At 37.2% G+C, this 21149-nt stretch overlaps 1 protein-coding gene across 2 annotated transcripts in view; it reads left to right on the top strand.

Moving 5' to 3' along the window:
* Positions 1-9149, top strand: part of LOC106056607 (visual pigment-like receptor peropsin) — a 41073-nt gene extending 31924 nt beyond the window's left edge. Inside the window, exons 6-7 of one of the 2 annotated variants that reach the window (XM_056026564.1) lie at positions 3654-3775; positions 8630-8755. In XM_056026564.1, the coding sequence (XP_055882539.1) occupies positions 3654-3775; positions 8630-8647 (140 nt within the window). In that variant the 3' untranslated portion in view covers positions 8648-8755. Of the gene's footprint in view, positions 1-3653; positions 3776-8629 lie in introns of both variants that reach the window. The other variant, XM_056026566.1, reaches the window with a different exon arrangement.
* The last annotated feature ends 12000 nt before the right edge of the window (positions 9150-21149 follow it).

Genomic DNA, 21149 nt, shown 5'->3' on the forward strand with positions numbered 1-21149 from the left:
ACATTAAAGAATCACATGCGGAAACATGAGGTTTAGACCACACTGAGTATGTAAGACTTCATAATAGTGTCGGTGATTGAACAACTTTTTATTAATGTAATAAAATCTTCATTTTCTCTATCAAAATAATGAATTTGTAATGGTTTTTTTTTTTTTATTTATATGTAAAATTTCATTAGCAATTTTATTTCTTTTTATTCGAATATTGAAGGAAAGTCTTTACCCCCCTCCCCTATTCGTTACATATGAGAAATTCTAAATATCTTTAGTTGTCTATAGAAAGTATCCGTGTTTCAGTTGATATACTTCACTTATGAAATACAGACGTTACACCAATACACCCTCTCCACTTCCTCTTCATACTCTCTCTCTCTCTCTCTTTCTCTTTCTCAATTTTGAAACTTTGTAAAAAAATATGTTTTCATTCATTTATTATTACTATTCCTATGTCACTAGCTAAAACTGTCTACCTCCCTTAATAAATTATTTAATTTGTTCTTTTTTTTCTATATATAAAATTTTTTTATGTAGATCTAAATTTCTATCATTTCTACGGAATCTATTTCCAAATGATATCTCATGTTGGCTATATGCAAAACACATATAATATGAACATTGTGACAAAAAGAAGTAGAAATATGAATGTAATGAAAATAAAATACAGTCTTTTGAATCAGGTATTTTACATTTTAAAAAATGCGCTTGAGTAATGTCACTTAGGTAAACATATTCTTTACAGTTCTTCTCTATAAAACATTTCATCTAGTCCTAATTCTCTATTCTTATGTTATGAAATGTGGTCTCTTTTTAAGTTGAAGTTAAGCTGAACCGAAATCTAGTAAATTGAGGCTAAAATCAAATTATTGTAATTGCATTTTTTTCCTTAACCAATAGTCGCCCATCTAAAGATTTACTGCCTAAAGACTGGACAATATTTAAAACAAATCATGCATGTATTGTCCAGCACAACAAAAGTTTTGTTAATTATATTTTCAGAGCAAATGCAAAAACCTTTTAACAACATTGCGAATTCAAGCGAATTCAAGCAAATAAAATGAAACTTTTTGAGTATCTATAAATGACATCATGTGACACTACGGCATTTAGTGGCATGATGACATTGTAAAATAGAATGACATTACGTAACGTTGTGTGTGAGGAATAGCAATAAAGTTAAACGTAAATTTTACAATTTACAGCAGATGTGGTGTCAAGACCGCCCCTCCCCTAAAATGTCCTATTATAGCAACTGGCACACCGGGGAAAAAAACTGTCAGTGCACAGATGTGAATGTGTGTGTGTGTTTTTCTTTTGTATTTATTTTTCTTCGTTATTTTTAAGTCCCCTAGCAGACGATATAATCTGTTAAAACATTAGATCAGTGGTTCTCAAACTGCGGTACGCGGATCCCCAGGGGTCCAAAGAAAGTTAAAAATTGCATAGTTGGCCCCTCACTACTGTTTTGACTATACAAAGGGGTACCATGGACCAAACAAAGTTTGGGAACCTCTGCATTAGATCAGTGTTTCTTCAACTATGTCATTCAAACCATTTAAAAGAAATTGTTTAAATCAGTGTTTCCCAAACATTTTCCGTAACGGAACACTTTGCACATTCTGAGTATTTAACGGAACGCTTTGATTATTTTTTCAAAGAGATCACATCAAGTGGTGGCCAACTAGTTAATTATTCCAGTAGTTGTAGCTGTAACTGTGAATACTGAAGGATTAATTCCCTTGTTGATATCAAACGAAATAATTAATTACCAGTAATTAATTGACTAGTTGTCTATTTTTTCATTGATTCGTGTCTTGTTTATGCCAATGACTAATTGTACAAAGTACAAAGTTTTAACTTGATCCAGGAATGGGTGTTGGAAAAATAACGTGTATAAGCTTTTATCCAGACAGACAGACTGACAGTCAGATTTGATATAATCTTAGTAAAAAAAAATGATTTTTATTACAATTCCTTTAATTAGATTGCAAACTCTTCATGATTGGACGGTCACTGAGTGGACACGGACATTTTGAAGGCAGCTCGATTGTCTTAGAAATTCGAGAGTTTATGCTAATCTTTGGGGAATCAATAAATCAATTACAAGCTAATTGGCCACACACTGGAAAATCTGGGTTGACCTTTTTTAATTTTCTAAAGTTTATAATCATCTTCAAATTAAATATGGTTTAGCACACGATGTAGCGGGAATTTCAGGACTCACCTCGAATGTTAATAGACTTACATGAATTTTTGCGCACCGTCGTAATAAAAACAATTGGCTGGATTGTAATAGAAGAACTTCATTATGCAAGCGCACTGATATACTCCAATAACGAAGCGTTACAAGAAATAAAGTTCGTCCATCGTGGTTCGATGATGATTATTTTTGTCATCCAGGGGGCTGAGGGCTTCACACTCATGTGGCTGGTGAGACCCATGTGAGCCCGGAATGTTCGGCTGCACACTGGGCAGGTTATTCCAGCTGACGCTAGCTCCCTCTTCTTCTTCTTTGTTCTCATTTGTTATGTTGGAGTATTCAGATGACTAGACCAATACATGAGATGAACTGCGCAGTGGTTTCAAATCAGGGAGCTCTCCATATAGTTTTCTTTCTATTGGGGGTGTTTTGGGGCCAGTGTCTTATACGAGCCTCTTGGTAAAGAGAGCAGTTTTGGAGGACGTGGTCGGCATTCTCTGGTGATACTCCACATGGGCAGATTTCACTGGTTCCAATAGCTCCAGCTGAAACATAAGAAATAAATAAATAAGAAATCATGGACCCACCATCATCTTCCTAAAAGAAGAATTGATTGAAAAAAAAAACACTTTTTTTTTATTTTACTTCTTTATGTTTGTGTAACGCAGTGAGAATGTGTTCACAAAATGGATGCATTTTGTTGCTTAGTGCGAATGTTGATGTTGATGTAATGTGTTGTTGTTGAGTAGATTTGTGTTCAAGCTTTTTAATGTCTATTAGTTTTTTGTATGACTTGTTCATTATAATACTTATTACAATTATCGCGGTAGGTTGTTTTGTTTAGTGGTTTAGCATAGTAAGAATTTTTTTTTTATTTAAATACATGTCAGTGCACAGATTAGTTTAGTTGTCACATCTATATGTTTACATGTCACTGGCCTCTTTATGTTTAGTCTAGTCTCACAACTAAATGTTCACGGCTAATGCACCGTCACCAGCTTTCAAGAAGAGTAAAGGAATATTAGTCCAGCGTTTCTCAACCTATTAACCCAGTAAGCCCCCCCCCCCCACCTTTTACACATGATATACAATTTGTTTCGTATATGAGATAATCAAGAAACAAATGATGGTATCTATGTGATAACAAACCCTTTCAGAAAAGAGTCTTAATCTGAAATGACGTTATGGGAGGGGGGGGGCTAAAAACTGGGTCTGGGTTGAAAAAAAATGGGTCTGGGTTGAAAAAAAACTGGGTCTGGGTTGAAAAAAATGGTTCTGGTTGAACAAAACTGGGTCTGGGTTGAAAAGACGTTGGTTACATTTATGCATCTTTGTTCGAAACTTTGTTAGATAGTTTTATTTTTTTTAAATATTTATGTCTCACATTTGCATATTTTATTAGTCGTCATGTTTCACCATATAAATGTGTAATTGCATGCATTTCCCCCTCTCAAAGGTATATTCAATCCATTGATTCTGGTGACTAGACACAAGGCCTTTCAAAAAGCCTTTTTCGCCACTTTTGTTGTCCAGCGTAAGAGAAAGCAGAGAACGGATTACTCTATGCGGGTCATCGAAGTAAGACGTACTGATGTATTGTCCTCTTGTGTCCTTTCGTAGTATTCTCTTGTGTGCTTGTGCCCTCTTGTGTTTTTATATTAAGTAAGTGTAACTTATGTGTTGAGATTTGTGACATTATACTATATCGTATAGTAGTTTCGTGATTAACAGTTGCCGCTGTACTGATACCATTGTTTAAATTATTTCAATTATGTCAATTATGTAACTTTAACATGGTTAAGTGAATGCTAATCAGCAATTGTAAAGAACAATTTAACCAAAGAGCACTAGGAAGTTCAGACTTAACTCTTTCTCTCCGTAATTAATTTCCGCGTCTTAACAGAATTCTTCCTTTAGCTTCGCTAACGTTTTCGTATGTTATAAGAAAATGTTTTATTTGGTATAGGGTTAAAGTGGAATGCAGGCTCTTATTATATAAGACAAAGTAAGGTTTATAAAATCAAACATAAATTTAAATTAATGAGTTTAAATCAACGATGCTACCGTCGATTAGGAGAGATAGAGTTAACAATTTACAGGAGAATGACCACGCCCCATGAACTAGACATTATCAACGTCCTCCCCCGCAGCGAGCAAGCTATAAGCATCCAGGACACACAACTTCAAATATACGATACAATCACCCCCGCGCACTGCAGACATTTCTCCCATCCGTTAAGAAACTGCCTGAACATGTCAAACTTCTGACACCACAGACAGACTCTATTACACTTAACAAACCCAGTTCAACTAACACCCAATGTGGCAGTGTAGAGCGGCTGGAGAAGACAGCAAGCTACTTCTCTATGAAACATTCGGTCAAACAAACAAAAATTCTTAAAACCCAGAGCTGAGTCGAAGAAAAAGAAATCATAAATATCATGTAGATATTCTTAAAAGGAATCTGTTCAAATCAACACTGATTAATTTAGATCAAACGAAAAGACAAAACAAACAAAATATAACATTTCTTGAAACAAAAAAAAACTTATCTGAGGAAAAGAATTCGGTACTTATGTCCCCGCGCTATAGCTATCGATAATGTAGAAGTTATTTCCCTAATTCGATATGAAAAATAATAAATTACCAATAGATAATTGATTAATTGGTTAATTTTTAATTGATTTATGTTTTGTTTGGTACAATAAATAATTGTTTAAAGTTTCAGTCAGATACGAGAATGGGTGTGGGAGAAATAACGTGTACAAATTTTTAACCTGGTAGATAGACAGAGCGAGTTGATATAAGCTTTGTAAAGAAAAGAGTAATTTAAAAAAAAAAACAATTTCTTATTTAGAAAACTTAAAAGAGGACATCAGCTGTATAAATAGAGTAAAGTTTCTAGTATCGTGCATACACTCTGAGCACTAGTTTGAACCAAGTCTTTGCTATCTGACAACACCCGCGCTAATGTAAAGCATTCAGAAAAAAACAAGGAGGACAACTCTGACAAGAACGTATTTATGACTTCATTATTTCAAGGGCAAAGGTAGCGTTCAGTTCAAACCCACTAGTTCATGTTGCAATGTTCAGACTAGAATGACAGATACTTAGACAAATCTTAACAAAATCTTTTTCTAGTTTCTTTTCTGGCTTTTTGCCCAAGGATTTTGGGTTTAGAGTTACAATTAAATGATAAGAAATGCTGTGTAATGTTTCTCTTTATTGTGTTCCAGGCTTGTAAAGCTCTGGGATTAGTTATCAGGCACCAAGCTAGGGGACTGCACTTCTTGTTTAGTTTAGAATGTGTTCATTTACTGAATGTTTTGTTGAATGTTATAACTGTATCCACCAGGTCAGTGGCGTAGCAAGGTGGGCCCAAGTTCAATAATTTGATGATGCCCCCTTTCCTTTAAAATACTAGAATATAGAGAGCTCTAAAATAAAAACACTTAAGTACACCTAAAAGTATCACTGTATTTATAGAAAGACATTTCAATGCGTTAACCAACGTTTTACAAATAATAGTTTTATTACACTCAATTCAGCAACAACATTTTACAAATAATAGTTTTATTACACTCAATTCAGCAACAACGTTTTACAAATAATAGTGTTATTACACTCAATTCAGCAACAAGATTTTACAAATAATAGTTTTATTACACTCAATTCAACAACAACGTTTTGCAAATAATAGTTTTATTACACTCAATTCAGCAAAAACGTTTTATAAATAATAGTTTTATTACACTCAATTCAACAACAACGTTTTGCAAATAATAGTTTTATTACACTCAATTCAGCAAAAACGTTTTATAAATAATAGTTTTATTGCAGATGCCTAGCCTGTGACCGCAGCTGTGTTTCGAGGATTGGCCTCTTTAGTGACAGGAAAGGGGACAGTATATCCTTCGATACCTAAAATGTCACAGACACTCAACTCAATTCAGCCACAATATCTATACATATATTAGTGTTTTGACTATCAATGCTTTGTACAAATGCTCCTTCTTCCCTAGCGCTATTAGAGCATGGAATGGGTTGCCTGAGCCAGCCGGGAAAACCAGTGACTTGGCATTGTTTAACATGCATGACTATTTGCATGACGCATAGGACGTAATCATCGGCTTTTTTGAAGTAACGTCTGTATTATATACGATAAGATAAGATAATGCTTGTAAGATTTCTTAAAAAGTAATAAATGGTTAACTTTTAATGGTTCCTGTAAGTCCTTTTTATTCATGCGCAAGGAGCCAATTCACGTTGCTACGTCACTGTACCAGACCTTAAAAACTTCTATGTGCTCTTCAACTATCATAGTGCAATAGCATCAGCATGTTGACTGTAACTCTGTTTTCTGTTGTACGCTTGTATACTTACAGTAAACTAGGTTGCGTATTGTGTAGCTTGTATTAACATTAAATACTGCTTTCAGTGTTTTGACTTAGTGTTAGGCAACCGACAGTTAACAAACGGATTTTTTTTTAAGTCTAAAAGAAATTTAGTAGTTCTATATATTTTAAATTGTATTAGACCATTTAGACCATTACTTTGTATTTATTGTTCAATTATTAATGTGAAATTTTTTCCTAGGTGTGCGCTAGTGTGTAGATTCGCGTGCTCTACATTGTAATTCGGAATGAATGCAACTATTAAAAATTAAATAACGTTAAAAAGGCTACGTCTTCTGGCAGTGCGGGATTTAACCTTGGACGCCTAGACAAAAATAGGTTATAATCCACCTCCAGCAAGTTATTAGACATTCGTTGTTTTTTTTTTTTTTTTTTGGGGGGGGGAGGTAACGTCGGAAGTGGAAAGGGAAGACGAGGGAAAATGGAAGTGTAACGCTGACCATAAAATACAAACTTTCGCATGGCCCAGCTCCCACATTTATTTTCAGTCCAGTCCCCCAGAAAGTACTCAATGTTGAGTGTGCTGTTTGTTAAAGAATCGTTTAATACCAAAACCTCCAACGTTCGTTTGTTTGTTTTACATGTTTCGGATGTTCCTTCATAGTGGAAGATAGTTTACTTCCTAGTCCAAGCCTCCAGCAGGACGACGGGGTATGGGAGCGGGCAGGATTTGAACCCTCGACCATCGATAAATCCGAACGACAGTCCAGCGCGCAAACCGCAGGACCACTTTTATACCTACATGTTTAAAACATTTTTTTGGGTCGTGGACTTGAAGGTGCAATCTATCCGAGACTCTTTACGTGAACTCCGTGGAGCAATATAATGTATCTCTTTCAAATCAGGGGGGGAGGGGGGCTACTGTCAAGAGGAGAAACATCTTCCGAGGGTCTGTGGCCATTGAAGGATCTCAGATTGTGATACAATCTCTTTAGCTCAACATTTTGTTAAGACACCTTGGGGAAGGCAAGAAGAGTTCCACTACTACGTCTCCATGGAAGGGAAGATACTATATGGGAATTATGGGAAACTCAAGAGTCCGTGTACAACAGTACACTACAAAGAAATATGATATCTTCTAAATCTAGGATACCAGAACATTATTGGATTCCTAAGGATATTCGGCCATAAGGTGCTTAAAGAAGTCATTAAATTTCAAACCAATCGTCATTAGCCAAATAGTTCCATTAAAAACCTCACCGTTTACTACTTCCCCTTTCCCCTTTTGTTTCTAAGAATAAGCAACAAAGAAGAACGATCATCACTGAATTTCTTTCAATCTCTCTATATGCTTCCACAGCTCATGGAAGGCTCTGGTCTGCTTTAAAAAAAAACAACACACCCTTCCATTCATATCTGTCTTTAAGCTTTTCATCTCCAAGCCCGAACTCTGAGTTATCTGTATATATAAATCTCTACGTCGCCCTACCATGCGGAACATCACGCACGCACGCCGACTCTCTAGCCCTCGATAAAAAGTCATGGAAAGATAAGTCTTTTATTTCTGCAAGTTGGACTAGAGTTACCACACGTAGTTTTCGGGGCGACAGGGAGCGCGGCTCAGAAAAAAAAAGATGTGAGGGGGTGGAGAACGAGTAATTTTCTGTCTGTATGTATAATTCTCTACGTCGCCCTACCATGCGGGACACCACGCAAGCACGCCAACTATCTTACACTCTTCCCACCCTCACCCGCGCCTTCCTCGCTCTCTAGTCGACCCATTTGGACAACTGTGTCTTTCAGGAAGTGTTCACCCGTCACTAAATAGCGCCGTATGCTACGCCGCGCGTCGGCTAGTTGTAGATATGACTCTACATCGCATTCTTGGTCTTTCTTTGAGGCTCCTGCCTCTTAATTTTTGCTAGTATACCATTTTTGCTCCTCTGTTCTCAGATCTGCCCAACGTAACCTGTTCTTCTTTTTTTTTATTTCCGTCACTATAGATGCGACTTAATATATTTGTATGCCTTACTGTTATATATATGTATTAAATGATTGCTATCCATATCTCTTGCAGGCCTCCTCGATCCTATAATCTACGTTGCTACTAACAAACAAATGAGGCAGGCCATCTTTGAGTCAGTGCCCTGTGAAGGCCTCAGAAACTCCCTGCTCAAGGAAGCGGAAGAGCCAGTCCCAGAAGCGGACTCCGAAGAGTCGGACGTGGAGGGTACTGCCAAACCCAAGAAGCCCGGACCTTCCGGCGCGGATAAAAAAGCGGGTCCCATCAAAAAGGCCTCAGTAGGGGGTAAGGGAAATAAAGTGCACGCCCTGAAAGTGGAGCCCTCAGCGGACGAAGGGGTGAGTGAAATGTCAACTGTGGACACCCCAGGCACCACATTTGTCACTCCAGTTCAAATTTTACAATCAGGGGCGGCTACTCAGGTTTCCTACTCCAACACCGAAACATCAGAGTAAACGCCCTTGCGTATAGATTTATGTTTTGCAGTATTTATAGATTTATTGTTAATATTTTGTATGACTGGATTATATAATATGTACGATACAGCATTATTGTGTTTTTCAATGTTTTTTAAATATATGTTTATTTACTAAGGGGAATCATTGAGGCGACACATATATAAACATAATCAATTGAATTATGTTCGCAAAACAGATTGTTAATGTATAAAACGTTGTGACCTAAACAAGGCCGGAAATACGAATGTTGACGCCCTGTGACAAGAAAAAAAAAGATACGTTTATTCACTAAATGGAATCATTGAGTAAAGATCTATCTAACAATAATCAATTGAATTATGTTCGGGAACCATATTGTTAATGTATAAGTCTCTTTGACATAATCAAGGCCGGACTTACGTATGTTGGCGTGACAAAAGGACAAATCATTATTGGTGCCAAGGATATCATAAAAATTCTTTCAAAACTATTGGGTCAAAAGACTATTTGGCCATATGGCGCATATTGGTATTTAAATACTGATAAGCTTTCTGCATTCTTTATTTAGGTCTGAGTTCATGTGCGTTGGACAATCGATGCACCCCCCTCCCCCCCAAAAATCAGGGCCTTAATAGTAGGCAGAGTCTCTCATTCTAAAAGCCTTCTAGACTGTAGTATGTGAATCAGTGTACAGAATTTATCAACACGATACTCCGTTCAAAAGAGGCACCATTGTGTTTCTACCCACGCATTAAGCCATTCGCCCCAACCTCCCCCCTTCTCACTCACACTTAACCTTTTTGTAGCAGCTTTCATGACAACATTTCAAAATCATTGCGTAATTCATTTATTTCGGTCTATGCTTATAAGCACCTCCTTATAAGGAATTTTACATTTTCTAAAGACATAAAAACCCGTCTTTCATCCTGTCCATACGCCCAGTTAACATGCTTTTATAAAAAAATATAATTTCGTCTGATTTAGTATCTCGAGGTCATGATGCTCTATTTTCTGAGGACATTTTTCTCCCAATCTCTGCGTCTGATGTTCATTTCAGTTTATTTTCAATTACAAAACATGTCAGCGGCTGAGGCGCAAACGAAAATGAATTAGCGGATGTAATAAAAGCATGAAAAAGAAATAGGAAGACGTTCGTTAAGAAAGATGAAGCCATTTCTTTTTTAATGTCCAGTTGCGAAGACAAAAGACAAAAGTCTGCGTAAACATCCATAGTTTCTTTAAAACAGTGATGCGCCAACTACGGGCCGCGGGCCGCACCCGGTCATGTTGCGCGGTACTATCCGGCTGTCAAGATATCAGTGTCTATAAAAGCTGTAGAATACCATTGAACCGAGAGCAATCGGTATAGAAGGCCCAAACACTGACTTGCGACGTCTCAAACTGTGGGCAGTTTAGACCAATAGCACGCTTGCCACGTCACAGGTCTGAAGAACGTGACAACGAACTATTGGCTTAAACTGCACACAGGCTGTGACGTTGCAAGTCAGTGTTGATGCCTTTTATGACGAATGGTTTCGATTGAATTCCACGATTTCTCTGAAGTCTTGCAGCTCGTAACTACAGACCTCGGACCACATCCGGGCCACTTGTTTCGGTTCTATCCGGCCGTCAAGATTTCAGCATTTATATAAGCAGTAGAAAATCGGGTCCATTGAACTCCACGATTTGTCTGTATTCATACAGCCCTTGACTACGGACCTCGGGCCACATCCGGACTTCGAACGTGGGTGTGTCAAAACATAAAAAAGCCATCAGGTTGTAAAAACGTTGAGTATCATTGGGTGTAGATTAGAATGTCCTTTACCTGTGTCCTAGTTTTGGATTGACATTTTTTTTTATCATGTAAAAGGACAAAAGTTTTCAAGGTTTTTATTTCTGAAACATTAAGAAAGTTGTGAAAAGGTCAGAGGTCAGAGGAGGCGCTTACACAACGAAAAGTTATTTTGGACTTTTTTTTTTTAAGTGTGAGTCTTGACAACAGTGTATGTGTTTGTGCTCTGCTATAAACGTCCCTGTGTGCTAGAGCATCTGTCATGTCGCTTTTTTCTATTTGGCTATGTTTATTATAACTTCGTTAATTTTGTCTGCTTCTGTATGCATTTTAACTAGCCAGAGAATTAAATATGACCTTGGCCACAATGACGTTGTAAAACTTCCTGTTGATTAAATTTTAACAAAATGTCCCTCTTCCCTCTGATAACTTCCTTCCTATGATATGGTGTGCATTGAAAAATCTGAAGACAGCCCCGAATACAGATAATTTCATTCATGTTGATTTTAATACAAATGTTCCTGACGTACTTTAAGACTCTCCGAAGCGCAAGTACCACCGACCAGCAGTCCTCCTGACTCACTGTCTACCTCTCAGCCTAACAAATCCTCCCCCCCCCCACCTTTTTCTAAACCTGCCTAACTTCTTTCAAATCATTCCAATACACAAAATGTCCACACAAGCATGGCACATTTTAAACCTGAATAAAAGTTAGTTTTGAGCATTTTGAGCGTGGCCTTCATGCTTTCCTTATCGATTATCATTAGTCAATAGCGTGAGATTTATATCACGTAAGATTATTATTATTATTATTATTATAGTTTTTATATAGCGCTACTTTCATGCTTATAGCATGCTCAGAGCGCTTTTGGTCCATTCTCATTTGTGGACCAGTGGGGAGGGAGGGGGTATCTAGAAGTTGGTTTTCCGTGCTGCCTTTAGGCGCTCAGTAAACACAAGTCGGGTGTCGAACCTCAAGCCCCCTTCTTGGTAGCCAAGCCAAGCCAAGTTCAAGCGCACTTGGCCTCTCGACCACGCTTCCCAGATTGTACTGCAATATCGAATCGAAGATTTCTCAAAAAGACCTGAGTAAGGTTAAGCACTGAGTTCCTAAAGTGGACGGCAAGACTAGATCTGTGTCTTCTTTGATAGCCAAAATAGTTTGTTCTTTGTCTTGATGGTTCCGGGTTTGAACCCTGCCCGCTGACATCTTCTGACGTCATTTTATAATCTTCCTCTCTGAGGCAACGTCCACAACTGAAGTCCATTCCGTTTTGCAATAGTGTACTAATTCTTTTGAACACTTCGCTTGCACAAATATACATTTGTATAAACCACAAACGAAGACAAAGAACTGTAATGCCCCGCATGACAAACGAGCTCCTAGTCCCGAATGAAGTATCACTTATTTTAAAATAACCACGCGCATCGAGTCATAGGTTGATGTATTAATGCGCACACATAGTGCATATGTATTAAAATCCAATTATTTGATGAAACGGTGGGGACTGACTCATCACTCCCTTCCTCCTCCGCTTAGAAGGATTAATTGTTTATCTTTCTTGTTCGCAAAAACTGCACTTTCATTTAAGGTGCAAATACATGTGAAGGCTCAGGTCAGGTCAGGTTGACACAGAAGTTGTCAGGAAGACATACTCTCACACATCTGCTAGGATGACATACTTTAAAAATACATGCAAGTCTTGACATATAGGCCCTCGAAGACTAAATACAAGAGTTCAATTTCCAAGCTTGTTAAAGCTACTTTAATGTTAATAAGTAATAAAAAATAAAAAGATTTTTGAGAAACCTTGTGATCTATAGGGCAGATGAGGTATAGGTCATCTGTTTCTGTGGCCCAATGTTATCGAGGGTGTCATGTGGCCAGCACAACGACCAATAACCTTTACTTTTTCCCCAACTAATGTCAGGCCCCATTAGAGCTGGGTAGAGTCAGCGGCGCCCTACAGATACCGAAATTAATAATCCCAGTCTTCACTAGGATTCGGACCCAGGACCCCTTTCTTCGAAAGCCAAGCGCTTTACCACTCAGCCACCACACCTACTGCTAAACCTTATCTTATAAGTATATTATAACAGCGTTTCTTGTAGCAGGCTAATAAATCTCTATGTATTATATATGCATACTCATTTATTTATATATATTAGAGCTTGCGATCTATGGGGGAAACAAAGGTGTCATATGGCCAGCACGCAGCACAACGACCAATCGGCTTTTCTTCTACAAAAAAAATCCCGAAGTTCAAATCCCAAACTTCACCGGAATTCAAAGCTGAGACACTGTTAGTAGTGCCTAAAATGTGTTAGATTTATCACCGTTATAATCAAATCTCACATGTTTTACAGTTTGATGGTTTTAATGTTTACCGTAATTCACTGTAGTACATCTGTCATCACATCAATCAGACTCCGCTGTATGTACGACACTGTAACTAATAGTTTCAGAGTTGTTTGATGTTTTTCTGTTTGTCCCGAAAAGTACATAAAACATTTTATTACAATGTATTAATTCTAAGGCACTAAAAGAAATAATATAATAGATGTATAACGTATTGTGATGTGTTTATTAACCTTTACAAAACACTTAGACAGTGACGTCATCCATCAATACACAAGAACATGGGCGGAGCCAGAATTTTTTTTCGGGGAGGGTTTTGGGAAACCCCCCCCCCCCCCGGGGAAATAAATTATATATATATGTGTGTGTGTGTGTGTACATAATTAATCTTTATTACATTTTGGCCCTTTCGGAAGACGTTTATTGTTTATTGTAGACTCCCCGCCCTTGCTAGCAAGGGGGTCTGGGGGAGTTCGCAGCGCTTCCTCAGCGCGGGGCGAAGCCCCGCCGCCGAGCACTATTTCTGGTATTGAAAGCCAACAAAATGCATATTCTGAGGTATCTACAGTGCATTATCTTGCTATTAAAAAGTTTTATTTCAAAAACCTAATGTGCTATTCTTACTGACTCAGACCCTCTCGCACCGTTCGGCGCATTTTCCGGCAAGCTGTTTCCGAAACTCTTATTTTGCGTAATTCATTTTGTGTGAGAACATGTCCCGCAAAACCTCATGCGACGCTCTGTCACAACCTTACTAAGGATTCGACTCCCAGTTCGGCATATGATTTCTTTGATTTAGACCCGATCTCTATGACTGACTCCTAAAATCTGTCTTAGCCATCTTTGTTGAGACACATTTAATGATTTTCAATTTCGGCAGAAGACTATTCACACTTTATTAATGGAGCCCAAGCCACTGGTAGAAATTTGTAACCTTTCTTGACTACGCTCTTGGAATTACATGCCTGTATTTCGCTTTAGATTTTATATCGAAAAGGAAAGTTTTTTCGTCAAATCATCTGTTGAGGGGTTTTAAACTAAGAAATCTCTGGAGTTTTTTTGTTTTGTTTTTAATTCAAAACCCCATTTAGCTACGATCTTAGAATTTGGTGACTGTAGTTTGCTTTAAAATAATATTGAAGAGAGAGGTTTTCAACTCTAAACGCTCTGTATGGGAATTTTAAACCCAAAACCATCTGGAGGGGTTTTAAACTTTAAAGAAAAAGCCATCTGGAGGAGGGGGATTTAAACTCAAAACCCCTTTGGCTACGCTCATAGATTGTATAGTGTGTAATTTGCTTTTTTTATATATTGAAGAGGTACTTTTTAGCTTCAAACCCCAACTGGAGGGGGTGGGGGGTTTAAACTGAAAACCCCTTTGGCTACGCTCATAGAATTTTGAGTGTGCAATTTGCTTTTTTTATATTGAAGATGGGGTTTATCGTAAATTTTGGAAGGGGGGGGGGTTAAAATCAAAATCTTCCTCAACTGTGCTGTTGGATTTTGGGGATTGTTGTTTGCATTTTTTTTGTTTTGTTTTGTTTTATAGAAGAGGGGGATTTAACTGCAAAAACCTCTGGTAGGGGGTTTAAAATTCAAAACCCTCTGTAGGGGTTTTTTAAACTCAAAGCCCCCTGGTAGAGGGATTTGTATCTCAAAACCCCCTGATAGGGTTTTTGAAAATCTCAAAACCCCCTGGTAGGGGGATTGAAACTCAAAACCCCCTGGTAGAGGGTTTTTAACTCAAAACTGCCTCGGCTGTGCTGTGGTAAGTGATGATTTAGTATTAAAATCTCACCTAAAATAAACAAAATGAAAGCAAAAATCAGTCACTTAATTACGCCCCCCCCCTTTTTCATTTCGGGGGGGGGGGGGGGGGGTTTGAACCCCAAGAACCCCCCCCCTGGCTACGCCCATGCACAAGAAGTCCTGTCTTTGGTCAACAGTTCTTTCCTACCCAAACCTTACCGGTCTTTGGCTTGTAGCACCAAACTGCTGGTAGACAACAATTGTTGTCGGCGTAATATATCTTAACTAATACAACTTCAAAAGACTCCTTTTCTTTGGTTTCAACAGTTCTCCCATACCCAGACCTTACGTAGTTACCGGACGTTGTCTTGTGGCACCAAACTGCTTGTAGACAAATAAACCGGTTTAGCTAATAAAAATTTAAATAACTTGAATAATTTCCATTTGTGAACAGGCTAAATAGAACTTTATTTACAATCTTGATAAAATCAACATGAGATAAAATTTAATAAATCTAGCAGGCTTTAGTAACAATATTTTTTTACAAAATCTAACTCACTGCACTACGTTTCAATCTCATGTTCCGGAGTCGTCGGTCCCAACAAAGACCAAATGATGACAAAGCCACCTATGTTGCATCATTCACGACCAAACGCTAACCTCATACCACCGTCACCATAGAAACACACACACTCTTTAACACTTACTACCGACCACCAACACACTTCCCAGTGTCGCTCCAGGTCCTTAATCCAGTTCTCTGCTAACACGAAGGATGGCTCTTAGTCCGAGACAGCTTAGACTCCTATACCTTGCTGATCACGTCTGCCTGAGATGAACTCCTATTGAAAAATCAGAGCAGGAAGGACTAGTCCTCCCGTAGTGCTCTGGCAAGAAACTTAGCCGTTCGTAGCTACCATACAAGTCGAGTGTCTGCTCAGACAGGTCCCCCTTAGCTCGCGGAGCTGGGGACACTCGTACAAGACGTGCGACACTGTTTCGACGCTCTCTCCACAGTGACGGCATCGGGAGTCAAATTTCGTGCGGAACCGGGCAAAGTATGCCCCAATAGGACAATGTTCCGTCCTGCACTGCGCAATAACTGTCTGCTCTGACCTCCTCAGTCGCCACCATGGATCGTCGCGATCTGGGTGACGCATGTGCTGCCAGACACCACGTGCTCTGTCGGATTCCTCCAAGGACTTTAACCACTTCTCATGAATGAGTGCTCGGATTTGTGCCATTGCTTGTAAGTACGTGCTTGGTGCTTCGAGGTATGTGGCTAAGATCTGCCAGATCTTAGCAGTCCTTCTCGGTCGTCTATCACTGGTGTTGAACAGTGCGTTATGGTGCGCACAATACGCGTCGGCGCAGGAGAAGAGTTCGAACACTATATCTATTAAAAGAAGTTCACACTCACTTATCCAAGTTCAATTACACGCTAATCGCTTTTAAAATGGCCTTGGCAACATATTGCAATCTGTACTACAAGGTCGCACAGTGCATATCGCGATCGAGAACATCTTAGTGCACATAGAAAATACAAAGAGTGTGGCAACTATTGAGCACATAAAATTAAGTCTGTTCCCTTCTTGATGCACTCAAAAAAAATGGATAGTAGCAGGATAAAAAAACAAAGAGATATGCACATTTTGGTTCAAATAGAAAATGAGTTGCCCTCATATCGGTGCACATAGAAACTACGATTGTGGTAACTCTTGTGCATTCAGAAGATCAGATTGTCCTTTCTCTCCTGCCAAATTGGAGACATTGAGCTTGTGATCATTTTGGGTGCGTAAAGAAAATATGTTGCTTATCACAAACTTATTTAGAACATCCACTTTCATCCTCACAAAACTAACCTTGGTGTTTCTGACCTGATAGCCTTATCAGCTGACTGCCGTCCATTATAACTGTTGATTGTCATGCATTGATTATAAAAGACTTAAACACATCTATACCATTTATGTCTGCCTTTATGTCACACAGGGCCTAATGTATGTTATAGCTTCTTACAGTGACACGAACCGTAGCGTTATATCTTTGTATAGTACAAAATCACACACAACAATCACTCTGTTTCTGATGTACTGTAAGTCAACCTTACTGCTAATAATTCGTTCTTTTGTATGTTACTTTCGTTTCTTAAAATAAGTATAATTATTATTATTATGTTAGAAACGAGCGAGTATTTATTCTCTGTTATTATTGTTATTATTATTATTATTATTATTATTATTATGTTCGGAATGTGATGCTGAATGGCACTAACTATAACTGTTAATCAAGGATGTTCAAGTTCAAACCCGATATTGGCGATAGAGATCAGGCACTCTCAATTCGAGCTCCGGCTCGATCTGACTCCTGTTTTTACAATCTGTTTTTCTGAGCGTCTAAAGGCAGAACGGAAACCTTCTCCCCCTTCTTCCCCCCGCCCCTTCAGTTCACAAAAGAGAATGGACCATAGCGCATTGAGCATTGCATACTACTATAGAAGATGCAGGGGCGTAGCTATGGATTTGGGGGCCCGGGGGATGGACCTCATTTGGGGCCCCTTGCATTTTGACATTCGACATCATGACATGAGAACTTTGGGGACCTCCTCAAGTGGGGCCCGGGGATCTTCAAATTTTCTCCTTTCCTCCCCCCCCTACCTAGCTACGCCACTGAGAAGATGCTATTTACATTACTATAATAATAATAATAATAATAATAATGAAAATAATAATAACGGCAAAGCACTCAATTTTGCGGTTGACCTCGAGTCTTCATCGAGATTTCAATGTAAGTCTCCGGTTGAAAAGTTTAGGGGTAGTGCTACTAACAAGGAGCAACACGCTCCCTCCACTACCCAGTCTTATTTAAAAGTTTAGTGTTTTCTAAACATTTTTATCCTGACAAATCAAATTGTATTTCTTTAAAAAAAGAAATTACTGATGTTTTTTTTCTGGGTTAAGAAAAACCTAAAACCTGGTGTTATTTTTCTCTGGCATGAAACAAACTTGAAAACTCGCTCTCTGGGAAAAAATGTTCAACCTAACAGATGTTACTTTGTTTAAATCCATTGAATCACTCACAATGGATTAGCGATTAGCGTTGTTTATGTGTTTGCTTGTGTGTACATAGTCAGTCTCAGCTATTTCATATCCATGGTGCATTTGAAGTAGAAACCACATTAATAGAGACATCAATATATATACGTGTTTGTGTGTGTGTGTGTACGTGTGTGTTGCGTAATTGTCTTACACTGAGACTAGATTGAAATAAGTTTATTATTTACAATGTAGGATATATAGGGCGCCTCTGAGTCCACCCCAGCCCTAATGGGTACCTGGCATTAGTTGGGGAAAAGTAAAGTCTGTTGGTCGTTGTGATGGCCACATTACACCCTCGTTAACCCTGGGCCACAGAAACAGATGACCTTTACATCGTCTGTCCTATAGATCACAAAGTCTGAAATGGCAACTTAACTTACATGATTAAATAAAGTCTGTTCAGTGCTGAATGTTCCATGGTATCATTTGTTTGTGTACTTTTCCCAGTGCTCATGTTTGAATGAACACAGAATCAATATTTACATCACGTGCTGTTTTGTTAATAATTCATCGTATTTTCCACCTAAATATGCATCTTTATTTCTCGCTTGTCTGGGAATATTTATCGCGTGTTTTAATGTTCTAACTGTGTACGTCTATAGATACAAGTTGTGTCATTTCAAAGAATTTACGTTTGTACGTTTTGGAAGCTGAATTGTGTAAATGGTTAATGAAGGAGATTGTAATTTATTTTTTGGTTTCTTACAACATGTAATAGACATTCACTCTCACGACATATATGTAGTCTACTAATAAATATGTTATTAGTGTCTCAGAAAATTCTTTTGTCCAATTTTTTATTTGGCGTGGCTAATTTACATAAAATTGTAATAAAACTTTGTTTTAAACTCATGCAGATTTCTTTTTCAGTTCAGTATAGTTGTCTACTACTAAGTTTTGATTTTTAATATCCAGTTGACATTCTTCTAGCAAGAAAATACAGTGAGCGGGATAAAAAGAAGGCAAATCGGTGTAGAAAATATGGAGGTGATTACAGGGAACCTAAAGAAAAATATATACAAAAAAAAAAGAGAGAAAAAAAGATAAAGAGAACTTATGAAATAAAGAGACAAACTTAACGAAATATGTCGAGTGCAATATCGTGTACAATAACTGTTGCCAACTAAACAAGAAAAAGAAGAAAAAATACTTTTTTTTTTAAGTTTATTTTTAGCAAAGTTGTATCACTTAGGTTGGATTAGTCAACACGGTAACCCCTCTGCTAATGGAGAGCTTTTGAATATTGAAGATTGTGTAGTTATGTATTGTTTCTCGTCCGATTGTTCATGTTGTGTTCACTAAGATTCAGACGGCAACCTATAAAGGGGACTAATTCAGCTTATACCACCACTAGAGTCAAGTACAATGTCTTTCCCTTGTTGTCGATACCAAACAATGTAATTAATTACCAATAGTTAATTTACTAACTGGTTATTTTTTTCAGTTGATTCTTGTGTTGTCAGGTAAAGGAAATAATTGTGCAAGATTTCAGCTTGATCAGAGATTGGGTGTGGGAGAAGCAACGTGTACAAGCGTTTGACCAGACAGACAGAGAGGGTTGATATAAGCTTTGTCAAAATAATTTGAAAACAGAAGGATGGAATTAACAAGAGAGATAAAGAAAAATAATTTTTAAAAAAGGTTATTTAAGGAAAAGAACTGCCCATATACAGCCACGCATTTCAATACTGTAAGACTTATTTCCCTTGTCATATCAAACCAAATTATTTAACTACCACTAATTAATTACTTAAGGGATATTTTTTAAATAAATTCATGTTTTGTTAGGATCCATTGATTTCATGCTGTAGTCCAGCTATGTGGCATTTGACATTTTTTTTCTTATTTATATAAATAAAATATTAAAATTAATATTGGTTTTAATTGAAATGTACTACATTTTTAAAAAAAGTAAACTTTATTACAATAAATAGAAAAACGAATCTTTTTTGATGAAAAATTTTGTAATGCAGAATTTAAAAAACTTTGTAGTACTGTTATACAATTTGGAATTTTAGCTTTAAATAATAATTTATTTTTAAATAAAATGCACATTTTTCTTATTAAAACACCAACAGAGTTCTCTATGTCGTTGTACTATGAAAATAAAAAACGGAAAGGTCAATCCTTGTAAGTTTGGTAACTGTTGAAAAAGATCTCATTTTATTTTTAATTTATATAGTTCTTCTAAATTTAGAAGTCTAGAGGTCAAATATAGAGTCAGCTTTAAACTTACTCTTCCTTTTTACTAATAATGTTTTAAAACATGTACATTTTGGAATTTATATCAAAGTCCAACATTTATAGGCAATATTTACAAAATGGTGAATGAAAAAAATTATAGGTATATCTTTCAGAAGGAAATTTTATTCCAAGTACGTATAAATGAATTGTAAAATGCCTTCACACTTTCTCTCCGAACCGACGATAGCAACGTTGATTCCATCAGAATGTGGTAAATAATTACGGAGAGAAAGAGTTAACCATGTTGATCGTGTGGCACTTGCGTAGAGCTTTTGCTTTCCAAACCAATGCAACAGAGATCGATTCTCAGTTCGGAAATTTTTCTTAAATAAACTTTTTAAAACTTACTTGTAATAAAAAAAATAATTAATTAAAAATTGCAATATAAAGTTATTACCCTTATTATTATTACTTTTTTATATTATTTTTTTCATAATATGACCTTTCAATGATACCGCTGCGATGCTTCTATGGTTAGCGTGCCAAATTTTTTTTTCACTCTTCCCAATTAGAATTTATCCTTAGCAGAAATCAGGACATAGGCAGGTGCATTGTTTCTTGATAAATTTCTTTTGTACCTGTATTAAAGATCATTTTTGATAGCGATGCGTGTCTAACAATAGGAACAAACAAGCTCAATGTTCGTCATGTTACTGTTTTAATGAGTCTGTTTTTGTGTACTGGTCTTTGGATAATCTATTAGATTATCTTTGGATTATCCAGTAGATTATCTTTGGATTATCTAGTAGATTATCTTTGGATTATCCAGTAGATTATCTTTGGATTATCTAGTAGATTATCTTTGGATTATCCAGTAGATTATCTTTGGATTATCCAGTAGATTATCTTTGGATTATCTAGTAGATTATCTTTGGATTATCCAGTAGATTATCTTCAA

This window comes from Biomphalaria glabrata, chromosome 4 (genome assembly GCF_947242115.1).
Source record: "Biomphalaria glabrata chromosome 4, xgBioGlab47.1, whole genome shotgun sequence".
Classification (NCBI taxonomy): domain Eukaryota; kingdom Metazoa; phylum Mollusca; class Gastropoda; family Planorbidae; genus Biomphalaria; species Biomphalaria glabrata.